Source organism: Hyalella azteca, unplaced genomic scaffold, assembly GCF_000764305.2.
Source record: "Hyalella azteca isolate HAZT.00-mixed unplaced genomic scaffold, Hazt_2.0.2 contig14064, whole genome shotgun sequence".
Classification (NCBI taxonomy): domain Eukaryota; kingdom Metazoa; phylum Arthropoda; class Malacostraca; order Amphipoda; family Hyalellidae; genus Hyalella; species Hyalella azteca.
Genome location: NW_025943963.1, coordinates 127536 through 139720, shown reverse-complemented (window position 1 = coordinate 139720; position 12185 = coordinate 127536). Strand labels below are relative to the sequence as shown.

At 37.0% G+C, this 12185-nt stretch overlaps 1 protein-coding gene across 1 annotated transcript; it reads right to left on the bottom strand.

Annotated features, from left to right (window-relative positions):
• Window positions 1-118: 118 nt before the first annotated feature.
• Window positions 119-9131, bottom strand: LOC108678351 (U1 small nuclear ribonucleoprotein 70 kDa). Its single transcript, XM_018166734.2, has 9 exons — window positions 8928-9131; window positions 8435-8680; window positions 7881-7962; window positions 4394-4495; window positions 4039-4135; window positions 3397-3562; window positions 2608-2723; window positions 1984-2075; window positions 119-1487 (listed from the first exon to the last, which is right to left on the bottom strand). The coding sequence occupies exons 1-9, from the start codon at window positions 9069-9071 to the stop codon at window positions 1363-1365; spliced, it is 1170 nt and encodes a 389-aa protein (XP_018022223.1). The 5' UTR covers window positions 9072-9131; the 3' UTR covers window positions 119-1362.
• Window positions 9132-12185: the final 3054 nt, after the last annotated feature.

Below are 12185 nucleotides of genomic sequence, written 5' to 3'. Positions count from 1 at the left end.
AAATAACTGCTATTCAGATAACTCATACAACTTCGAGAGGCAGTTAACTGAACTGAATCCTGTCAACATAAAATCGTGCGGCGAAACTAAATAGCCAAAGATTTAATGAAACAAATTATTCTTTCGTCCACTTTATTAGGATTGAGGAAAATGCACTCTACTACTCGGCCTCGGCCAGCGGGCATGAAAGATAAATGGGTGTTGAATTTTAATTTACTCGAGTGTAATGCTAAGATCACTCGTCACAAAATATAGCAAGCCATCCGGTCCCAGTTAGAAAGGTCTTTATAAATTATGGCGCTAATAATTAACACATTCACTAAACCCCATCAATGCTGATTTGAAAGCAACATACTAATCGCGGTGCTAATTTTGGCGAGTAATAGCAACGCTAAGAACTCATAATTCAATTCATGAGAATCAAATCCATATGCACAATAAACCTACTAGACTCAATCACAAAGAGAAAAATTACATTCAAAGCAGAACTCAGAAAAATTGTCGGTGTTGTCGCTAAAAAAATTTCAGGATAAATCCAAGAGCCTCGAGCATCGGCAAACTCCAGGACAAGAAATAATTAATTTTTTTTTTGACAAATCGCAAAATTAAGACGACGACAAATAAAAAAATTAAGAACCTGAAAATAAGTTTAGAATTAGACGACAACGACAAATCGAAAAATTAAGAACCTGAAAATAAGTTTAGAATTAGGTAGGGTTTGACACTTTTAGCGAAGATTTGTTCATTTTTGCATACATTATTCGAACAAATTTTGAAAAAAAGATGACTCAATTTAGGCTTCGAGACTAACACTAATATGTACGGGGAGAAGCGATGAAATTCTTCTATAATAACTGCTGTCGTGATGTTGCTGTGGTGACACCAATTTGCTCCTAGAACCCACTAAAGCCTTGAATTGAATCCTATGTACACGAGAAATATAAATTGAACATACCTATTTATTTTTACTCCCAATTCAAGACGCGGCTGCTTTATTTTGACACCGTTATAATGCCACAACGATAAGTATATTAGAAGCTAAATGAACACAATTTATACAAGCTACATCTCCAACGAGTTTTAAAGCAATTATGCAATCACCAGGATTAAAAAAAAAAAACGGTGGCCAATTACCAGATTTGTAAATATGAAAATCTAGTCGATTAAACATTAACACACGAGCATATAAATTACTTATAATGAATGAAAATTAGATTAAAGTTTTTTTTTTTCTTCACAAAACTCATCGGGCATTCGAAATTGAGAGCAATCGGATAACCAATACTTGAAGCAAGATGGCAGGCGCTGTGAACTTCAATATTGTGCAACTGGATAGAAATATTATAGAGGGGATACTGGCGATCAATAGTCAATCTCATTGTTTCCCTCATCGTCTTCGAATTTGGTGCCATTCTTAGGTCTGCCTTCCTCGTCCTTGAGAGGAATGTTGTTGTAGACAGGGTTGCTGTTGCTGTAGTCGGGGTAGTCTGAGCGAGAGGTATGATGTTACGATCATCATATAAGTAAAAATATCATATAAATAATCATCTATTATATGCATAATAATGAAAATATCATACAATAGAATAATTAAGAATATAATATCATGAATATGAAGAAAAGATTATTCACAATATTGAAAACGGAAGCGAAAGCAAAATACAACAAGTAAAGTTCAAAAATTGCCTACACTGATTTTTTTCTGAATTTTCATCAAAAATTGCTCTAGTAATTTGAAATGTGTAAAAATTCAAACTAAAATGACGTTGTGAAGAGCCGAAAATTTCCTTTTCCTTTACATAACATCCAAAAAACTTGAATCATTCCAATGATGTCTTTGTGTGGACAAGTTGTCTATAATTATTAATGATTAATCAGTGTATTGAGAGTAGAGCCCCTCATTTAGACTTGTTTTGAAGAGGTTAACTATAAAAATTGCATTAGTTTTAAATAAACATAATTCATGAGTGGTAAATAACTAACCGTCGTCAGGCTCCTGTTTGATCTTGGGTGGCAAGTCGCCGGTCTGCGCTCCACCCTCGATACCAGTAAGCTTCGGTGCACGCTCGCGATCCCTGCACGTACAAGACTGAAGCTCAGCACCAATGACATCAATTTCATCAATTAACGGTCGATTAAAAAGTATGATTAACCAGGAAAAAGTACCTACCAGGGACAACAGTTGCATCAATAACAACATAATATATTATGAAACAGAAACAAATGATAGAGAACTTGCAACGGAGTTTCAATTAAATGAAATTAGATCCGACTAAATGCTGAATATTTTAGGTTTCTTGAAAATTCCGATTCTTCATCTAATTCAAATTCCATAACAAATACATTAGGTCTTCCACAAATCTGACAAAATTGACAGATTAGCATAAATTAAACTGTTAACTCTCCATTGTGTACATACAAAAAATACGGGAAGTTACTCCCAGGTTCGGAACCCACTTTCTTGTGAAGTAATGGTCAATTGTTTAGCTGTGAATGCCCGTAACTTGCTAGTTTGGTTGTTGTAGTAAATTATGTATATGTTCAAATCGCTTGTAACGAATATAAATATTTAAAATTATGGACACGTGACACAGCAGCAGAACTAACCTGTCCCTGCGGTGCTTGCGCTCTCGGCTGCGGGAGCGACGATGCTTCCTCTCACGGTCGCGGGAGCGACTGCGGTGACGACGAGCAGCGCGTGTTTCCTCTTCATCCACCGTAACCTGAATAAATAGGCAACCAGGTGAAACGATATAATGATGTCATATAAAAAATGTCAGTCATGACGTTATATTTTTGGGGTAAAGTTAAACTAATAGTTGATGAGCAGTGTACCAAAGGAACTGATAACAGACAGGATTGAATGCACTACAGTTCTTCAGGAAGTTCTTTGATTAATTATATATTGTACGACTCATTTCTACAACATAAATGATGAGAATTCGCTCAAATTATAAATTTCAATGAAAATTCAGATTTCAGAATATAGGAGCCAAACAGGAAAGACTGCAATAATTTAACGCTTCACACTACTCACACGATGCCTTCCTGTACTTATTTGAAACGAATTACTTACTTGACTTATTTATACGACATTTGCTGCGTAGCAGCTGCCATACCTCGCTCATATGACACTTGCAGCTGCCATACCTCTCTCATACTACACTAGCAGCTGCCATACCTCGCTCATACAACACTAGCAGCTGCCATACCTCGCTCATACAACACTTGCAGCTGCCATACCTCGCGCATACAACACCTGCATAATACGACACTTGCAGTTGTCGTACCTCGCTCACACAACACTTGCAGCAGCCATATCTTGCTCACACAACACACAAAGCTTCCACACTTGGCATCCAGCTGCCACCAACATGCCATTTGCCCTGAACCCACCTCAGCAGGGCGCTCCCTTGACCGTCTGCGCTTGCGGTCTCTGCTGCGTGATCGCTTTTTGCGGTCGCGCTCTCTGTCGCGGTCACGATCACGGCTGCGGGGACTGCGGCTACGGCGTCGCTCGTGAGTGCGACTACGATCACGGCTACGCGCAGGCTCGCTACGACTGCACAAAACAATACAAACATAATCGTTCAGTAACATCAACTATAACACATTTAATCTATTCAATTTTAACAGTAACCCACCTATCAATGTAACATGGAAGCATGTTCAGTAGCGATATTGTGGCACGACAATCACACACACTATGATAGTTAAACAGTAAAATCAACAATGACACATTTAATCTGTTACATTTCTGCAGCAATCCTCATGATAACGTAACACTTGAGCATGTTCAATAAATTATCTTGTGCCACGGTGCTCGTGGAAAAGGACGTGAGGTAACACAAATGAGCTGGTAACAGTCAAGACAAACAAATTAGAAATAGATGAACTCGTACAAAACCCAGCTGCAAATGAGTGCAATGCTATCAAAGTTAAAGACAATAACTTATGAAACCATTCAATTGAGCTGAAGCAAAAATTGATGCATCTCACTTAGTAAATAATGACAATAAAACCATTGTTTATACTCACTCCATGTCATCATTTCCTCTCTTACGGTCGTCCTCTCGGCCTGAATGCTTGATGTTGACATCAGGGCCGCCTCTGCGTGTGCCACCCAAGCCTCCCCCTGCCAGACACGAGGTGCAATTAATAAAATATTCAACACAACTCATGCCACAAGACAACGAGTTTCTAACTACATGAACAGATATAAACGTAAATGAGATGATTTAGACGCACACTAACCAAGAACTTACAGCAGGGCCAGGAAATATTATGAAGGAAATATTTCTTTATCGTCCCAAAATAACATAGCAAAGTAATCTCTCAGGTTATGATACTAAGGTATTTTAAATTCTTAAAAAGAAGTCAAGCCGAGACGTACCAAGTCGACGCGAGAGCCACCCCTTGACAGTGCGGGCTCGCTCGACGTCAACGAGCACTCTCCTGTTGTCTATCTTGCGGCCGTCGGCGTTCTTGTAAGCCGCTGCACGGAGGATAAGAGCGACACATGAGAAACATATCACTATCATCATGCACATCACTGAGCTGGTCATTGCTGGACTGTTCATACATACTTTTTACACCTTTCAATAAATTTATGTGCCAAAAGTAGAGCTGTAGGCTAAAGCCATCTGAATAACTAACAACAACAGACGTTTACAGCTGCATATCAAACGAAACATATGAAGGAGGAATAATGCTCTCCAAACTATCCAGCAATGACCACCTCAGAGTGAGTTCAACATTTTAATACCAACTGAACTTCTGCTTAACTCCAGTTGGATGCGGCGTCTCCTGCGTGCCTGATGACTAGCAAAGCACCTTTCCTCGAAGACAATGTTACCTGTATACATAACTTTATTACCCATTGATCTTGAATAAAAACCTAAGAAAAAGCTCTCCATACACTTTTTACTGCATGTACTTGAAATTTTCGGCCATTTTTAGCATGGAGAGCCTTTCCTTGTAATTTGAATTATCCTGTGAATGATTTCACACACAAAGAAATACAAGGAATATTTCATCAATATGTTTCAAATGACCACTCCACAGCATACCGTACTGCAGGCGTAATGTCACAATTAGTTAAAAACTTAGCAAAAGAGAATCTGTAGAAGAGGAAATTATTTACCTGCTGCCACCTCTGAACCAAAAAATGGACAACTTCATAGCACTTTAAGATGTAACGCACATTTGGACAAAGTTCTCCTCCAGGGCATGATATCAAAGATAGAAATTTATCATTGGGACTTATTTAAAGGGTGTTATAACTAACTTTGTCTAACCGTTATAAAGATAGTCTCCACAGCTCTTAAGTGGAACTGGCCTTCCAGTTAGATTTAAAAAATCTCAGCAGGTAATATCGATCACGTTACGGTCAAAGAAATTTGAACTGAGATGAGATACATTAAAAATGTTGTTATTGATGCTGCCTATAATCAACTATAACAGCCAGAACTTACACGCCCTACCTGCTAGGGGGTCGTGAGTTTGGCAAGAGATGATGAGATGCACTGAGGAAGCAGCCAGCAAATCCAAGCAGGGCAGTGGTGTACTTACCAAACTTACCCTTCATTTTACATATATACTCAGTTCATATAAATATTGTCTCAAGCATCATATCCATCATAACTCAGGTGCTTTTTATGCATTGACTAGACAACTTTTGGATCAACTAAGATTTTACGATTTTTTTTTCAACATAACCTAAACATCAAGCTGAGCCTTAGGTAATTTGAATCAAACTCTCTAATAAAAGTTAAGACGGTGAAAGAAACTCTTCGTAACAAATTATGTTAAATGATGGCTTATACATTTTTTCAAATCACGAGTACAACGTTCATTTCCGTCATTCAAATCCTAAAGCAGAGTAACCCCTGTCTGCGAGATTATTCATATGACAGAAAAAAAAGGCTTGCAAAAACAACTTTAAGCTCATGAAAATTGTCTTACAAAAACAACCTTAGAACAAATGCAAAAGGCACTTTCGATACTGAGTTAGGACTTGAATTTTTCCCCAAAATACTTCCCTAAATCCTAAGAGCTGGTCCGTCATGAATAGGAAATGTGTTTTAAAATCTCACGAGGTGAGGTGTTTAGTGTGGAAGAGTTGAAAGAATGCAAGCGTTGTTGAGTGTGGTTGAGTTTTGGAGCTGCACTCCCCAACCTCATAATGCCCTTCAACATTCTCACACCACACCTCCAACATCACAGCCATACAACCATCATTTGAATCCAATACATCAGGAACAGAACAGGTATCAAAGTGAAATAGCCTTCTAGGTTTGTGCAGTGATCTATATCACTTCAAATACAATCTATTCATAGTAGGTACCTCCTAAGATGAAACTGATGCATCACAATTTTGAAATTTCTAGTGAATTAGTTCAGAAATTTGAAACATTAATATGAATTAGTTTGATTGAAACATCATCATTTTCACGAGATATTTAGTAAATTTCCATATAAACTGGGAAAAGGAATTAAGATTGTAAGGGCAGGTGCAGCTGCAGTGAGTGATGAAAGAAAGGCAATATGAGGCAGAGGAGTGGCAGCTGAACCTTGCTTACCACGGATATACAAACCTAGCGCTGGTCATCATTACACACTACAAGCCAGCGCACCACACCGACTGTGTAGGACGAACAAAATAATCACTGTTAGTCATCATGAATTTAGATATTTCTTGCTTAAGTTTAGGTGAGAATTCAATGAATGACCATTAATCGCCAGCTCAGTCATAAAAAAAATCTACCAAATGTCCATTCAGCCTGAAAGTGAATCAACACTTAAAATGACGAATTATAATGGAAGCTACCAGAGATGTGCTCAAGCTTGGAGACCCTATATAAAAAAGCTCAAATTACCAGCTGTAGGAGGCACAAAATAATTTTCCATAGTTAAGAGTTAAATCAGCATCAGCTCTGTAAAAGGAAAAACTTAAGCAACATCAATAGTTATCTTACATAGTTAATAAATTGGTAACAGTATAAAATAAAGGTACATATCATCCATATACGGTGAAATTCACAGCAATAAATTATTATTATATAAGGAGTATTGACAGGCTATTTGAAGTAATTTAAGCAAATAATTAGAGAGCAGAAATGTAATTTATTAATTTTATAAAAGACAGCAAGAGATCATGAGGCTTAGTTGATGCAATGAAAGATAATTGACTTGCTCAAAGATCTTCAGGAAACACAAACAATTTTCGATTGATGAGAAGAAATAATCTCAAACATTTACATAACAACAGCCAGCAGAAACCAGAGATACTATTTTTTAATTTTACGGTAACACAGTCGATCCTTAACTAGTATAAACTATAGTTTATCCACAGCAAAATTGTTAGCAACATCCATGAACAAAGAGGACTTGATAAAATTTGGAGAGTTAAGTTCCTCGAGAATATCTGCAGTCCTATGTCCCAAACAAGTACCAAGATTGCCTAAGGATAAGGAATGCGTTCATTTAAAACACAGAGTCACGTATTGAAGTTAATTATTAAAATTAAATGTGAAACATGTCCGAGAGACAGGACTTCAAGCCAAAAGCTTTATTTAAGCCATCATAGGTCATTAAGTCAAATGATAATGATGTTCTATGAACAATTTGCGATAATAAAACGTAATATGCAGGGTGAATGGCATTGATTTCTGCAACATGAGGCCTCTCAGCTCCTGCATGAATAAAGATTAACCTATGCAACATAAATGACAGCTCCTGAAAGTCAAGACAAAGCATGTAGCTGACAGGGACTGTGGAATACCTATTCACAAAGATATTTGTATTTGTACTTCACAAAGATATTTGTCATCATAATTGAGACACATTATGAACACGGCTGAGATCAGGGGTCTACTCACAGTGCATGTCTCGCTCGTGTTCATACTCAATGAACGCATAGCCTCGTGGTTTGTTGTTTGTTGTATTGACAATCATGCGGATCTGTAAATTAAACAAACATCAGTAGAGGTCTTCCAAGAACCATCAATACAATTGACTGAAATATAGTTAAGTAAATAATGTTACCATCTTTTACCAATAATCAGGAATTAAAAATCATAATATTTTCAACCTTAATTGTCAAGTAATCTACTCTCAAAGACTACATCTAAGTAGTTTAGTATTACCATTCAATAATGGACATTCAGGACAATTTTACAGAAAAGACGTCGAAATTTCTATGTACCAATACACAATAGCCACTTTGTCCAGTAACCTTGACTGAAACTTAAGTTATAAATTAAAAAAGGGACCATACTACCAAAAGTAGCTTAATCATATATATGTACACATAATGCATGATTTACAGTTTGTTATATATTAGTGGGTTTTGCTTGATAAGTCATCAGAAATTAGTTTAGGAGTACATTGATAACAATAAACATAACAATAAACAATGAAGAAAAATGCTCACTTTCTTAATTGGACCATAGATCTCAAATTCTCGGCGGAGCTTTGACTCGGAAGTATCATAGTTTATCCTGGCAACAAATAAGGTTTTATAAGGATCAGAGGTGGCGTCAGGAATGTTGTGAGGATCCCACATAGCAATTTCCTGCTCAAGCTTGTACTGGATTTGTTCAGCTTTCTCGCGGCGTTTGCGCTCCATTCTCTCGTCACGGGTCTCAACATGCTTGGGTGGTGGTGTGTTTGCAGGATCCTGTAATAAAAACAATATTTTACAACAAGGCTTGACAAATTGGGACTAAAAATTTTCATATTTTCAAATCATCATTTTATTGAGCCTAAAATTTTACAATACAGCCCAACAAATTAGGATAAACCCATCATTAAGTTTTGTTATCCAGAATATCTTCCTATAGCAATTAACATAATGCAGTTTCATTTCCAATATTCTGTGCCATTCAAAATTTTCAAGAGAAGCATGCTGCACACGTAAAACATACCTCAAATCTATGGATGAGGCTAGCAACACCAGAATATCCATCAGTTTTCTTTTCCCATGTTAGTTTGTCAACAGGGGGGAGATATGGAATAGGGTCACGGGCAGCAAAAAGTGCCAATAAATTTGGAGGTAGATATTGTGTCATTTTGATTGTTCACCATATGTCTGTAAAAGAATGTACAAAAATTAAAACATACCTTATAAATGTGATAAAAAAAATCAAAGACAGTTATCTAACAGGCCACTAGCACTAGGAGCTTAACTGGAAAATTGAAGGGCTTATACATGGGGGCTGTTAATAGCTGTGAGTATTTGCTGCAAGTTTCCACACTCCTAGTTTTGCTGACTGGAAGTTTATATACAAGGGAATTATGTTCAACAGTAATTTTGCATCTGCAAATGTCAGTGTGTTTTTAGAAGCCAACAAGTGATGTTAGCGCAATGCGCATGGTGGAATATGAAACGTAACAGTAATGGCAAGTTTGCAGAGGCTTTCGATAAAGCAGTTCATGGCATTGCTACAACTCTAGCTGAGGAGGGGCTTTGTTTGAGTTAAAAAAAAAACTATCTTCTCAATAAGCTTCAGATAGAATATTCAATGTGACATACATTCCACAGGGGATCCTGCTTTTGGAATATACACCTATAAGAAGAGTTCAATATCATCTCAAGTCTCAACGTTCCTAGAACAGTACCGTCAACCGGGGCTACTCGGGACAGTTTTGAGAGTTTTTTTTTAATAACTTCTTACGATGAAACATTTCATAAACAAGTTTAGGCTCATTTTATAGCTCTTTGCGAGGGCTATCAAATGGCATCTTCAAAAAAATTTCATATGCTATTCGTAAGGTGCCAGAAGCAAAAAAAAAAAAGAGTGTTGTCCCAAGTAGCCCCGTCAAACAGGGCTACTCAGGACACTGGGAATAAAACTTAATTTTAAAATATTTGAAGCATGCAGAGCATACTCATCAATTACTAACAGTACTCTGAAGTCCTCCTCTTTCATTGTAGACCATGTAGAGGTAGAATAAATGACATTTTCTGTGATTTTTACTAGTTTTTCCTTCATTGATATATTATCATAAACATTAATTACCATCAACTGGGGTGACTTTGGCCATGTTTTTGATTCATGCTGGGGTCATAAACGCAGCGTCATAAACGCCAGGGTTGTAAACCAGGTCATAAACGCCTGAGTGACTTTGGCCACCATTCATGACCGTTTATGACCCCACTTTGGCCATCCTTATGAACAGGGCCCAATCCCCCAGTTGATGGTACCCTATTATTGATGTGATATTACCCTATCCATGAAAATGCCATTTAGCATTTACAACAACCTTGTTCACTGCAAGCTTTATATCAGCAGCATTATAGCATTTTTTCTGTATCTGTAAGCTTACAGGACAGCTTGTAATTTGTGTGATGATAAGTGAACTTTTTTTGGCTCAGCGAGGTAAATGTAATCAATAATCTTTGTTTTTAATCAATTTTTTTCTTAACTGGAGCCTTTGCTAACTGAGGTTCTACTGTAAATGTGCTTTCAGGGGTATCCCGAATAGCTCCTGGGAGGTGTCCTGAGTAGTCCCGCCGTGCGGAAATGGCCGCCATTTTTTTGGAATGAGATAGGCAAAATCTGTCAATTACGTTTTCAAGCCGACACCTGGGTGCAACTTTTATGTAAGTAAAATTTTTTAATACAGCAAATATTTTTTTTTTGCTACAGACCTTAGCAGAAGTAACTTTTCAAAATAGCATTTTTCACCATTTTTTTCAGGAATTTTCCTGGATGGAATTCTAGAAATGATGGTCAATAGTCAACCGGGGCTACTCGGGATGGGCGGGGTAACTCGGGACAGTCCTCTGACACGGCATAAAACTGTTTCAGTAGCAAAACTAATTGGAATATTGCAAAACTAAATATAGTGGCATAAACGTCAACATTTTTCCTATCTATGTAGTACTGTCAACTGGGCTACTCGGGACAATTTCAAAAGTTTTTCATTCATAACTTTTTACCATGAAACATTTCATAAACAAGTTTGGGCTCATTTAAAAGCTCTTTGAAAGGGCTATCGCATGGCTTCTCCAAAAAATTCTCATATGCTATTTGTAAGGTGTCAGAAGCAAAAAAAAAAGAGTGTCCTGAGTAGCCCCGTCAAACGGGGCTACTCGGGACACTTTGAATAAAACTTAATTTTAAAACATTTGAAGCATGCAGAGTGTACTCGTCCATTACTAACAGTACTCTGAAGTCCTCCTCTTTCATTGTAGATGATGTAGAGGTAAAATAGATGACATTTTCTGTGATTTTTACTTGTTTTTCCTTTAATGATATGATATTACCATATACATTAATTACCGTATTATTGATGCAATATTACCGTGTCCATGAACAGGCCATTGAGCATTTCAACTACCTTGTCCACTGCAAGCTTCATATCAGCAGCCTTATAGCATTTTTTCTGTATCTGTAAGCTTACAGGATGGCTTATAATTTCATACCATTTTAATTGGGTTAAGTGAATTTACTATAAAAAAAGATTGTTAAAAACATACCTGAAACAGAAAGGAATGTTTTTAGTGACAACCATCATATGTTTTGGAGAAATAAATCATAGTTTAGGTCAATTACTTTTCATTCTACGATGCCTGGTGCACAATCCTATATATGACATTCTATGCACAATTTTGTGATGACCGATGATGCACTTATTTTTCTAAAAGTGAATTTTTTTCGCTGAGCAAGGTAAATGTAATAAATATTCTTTGTTTTCGGGGGGTGTCCCGAGTAGCCCCGCCATGCGGAAATGGCCACCATTTTTTTGGGATTGAGGTATGTAAATTCCGGAAATAAAGTTTTCATGCTGACACTTGTCTGCAACTTTTTTCTAAGCAAAATTATTTAATACGGCAAATCTTTTTTTTTTTTACTACAGACCTTAGCAGAAGTAACTTTTCAAAATATTATTTTTCACCATTTTTTTCAAAGCTAGTAAATGTAGTATTTTTTAACTTCTTTTATACTACATAGATAGGAAAAATGTCGACGCTTACGCCACTATAGTTAGATTTGCAATATTCCAATTAGTATGGCTACTAAAACAGTTTAACGCCGTGTCGGTCGACTGTCCTGAGTTACCCCGCCCGCCCCAAGTAGCCCTGGTTGACGGTATTTCAATCAACAACACATGCGTGGAACTAAGAAAAAGCTTAATAAAAAGGAAAAAAGTCGAGAAATGTCAAAATTACCCACGAT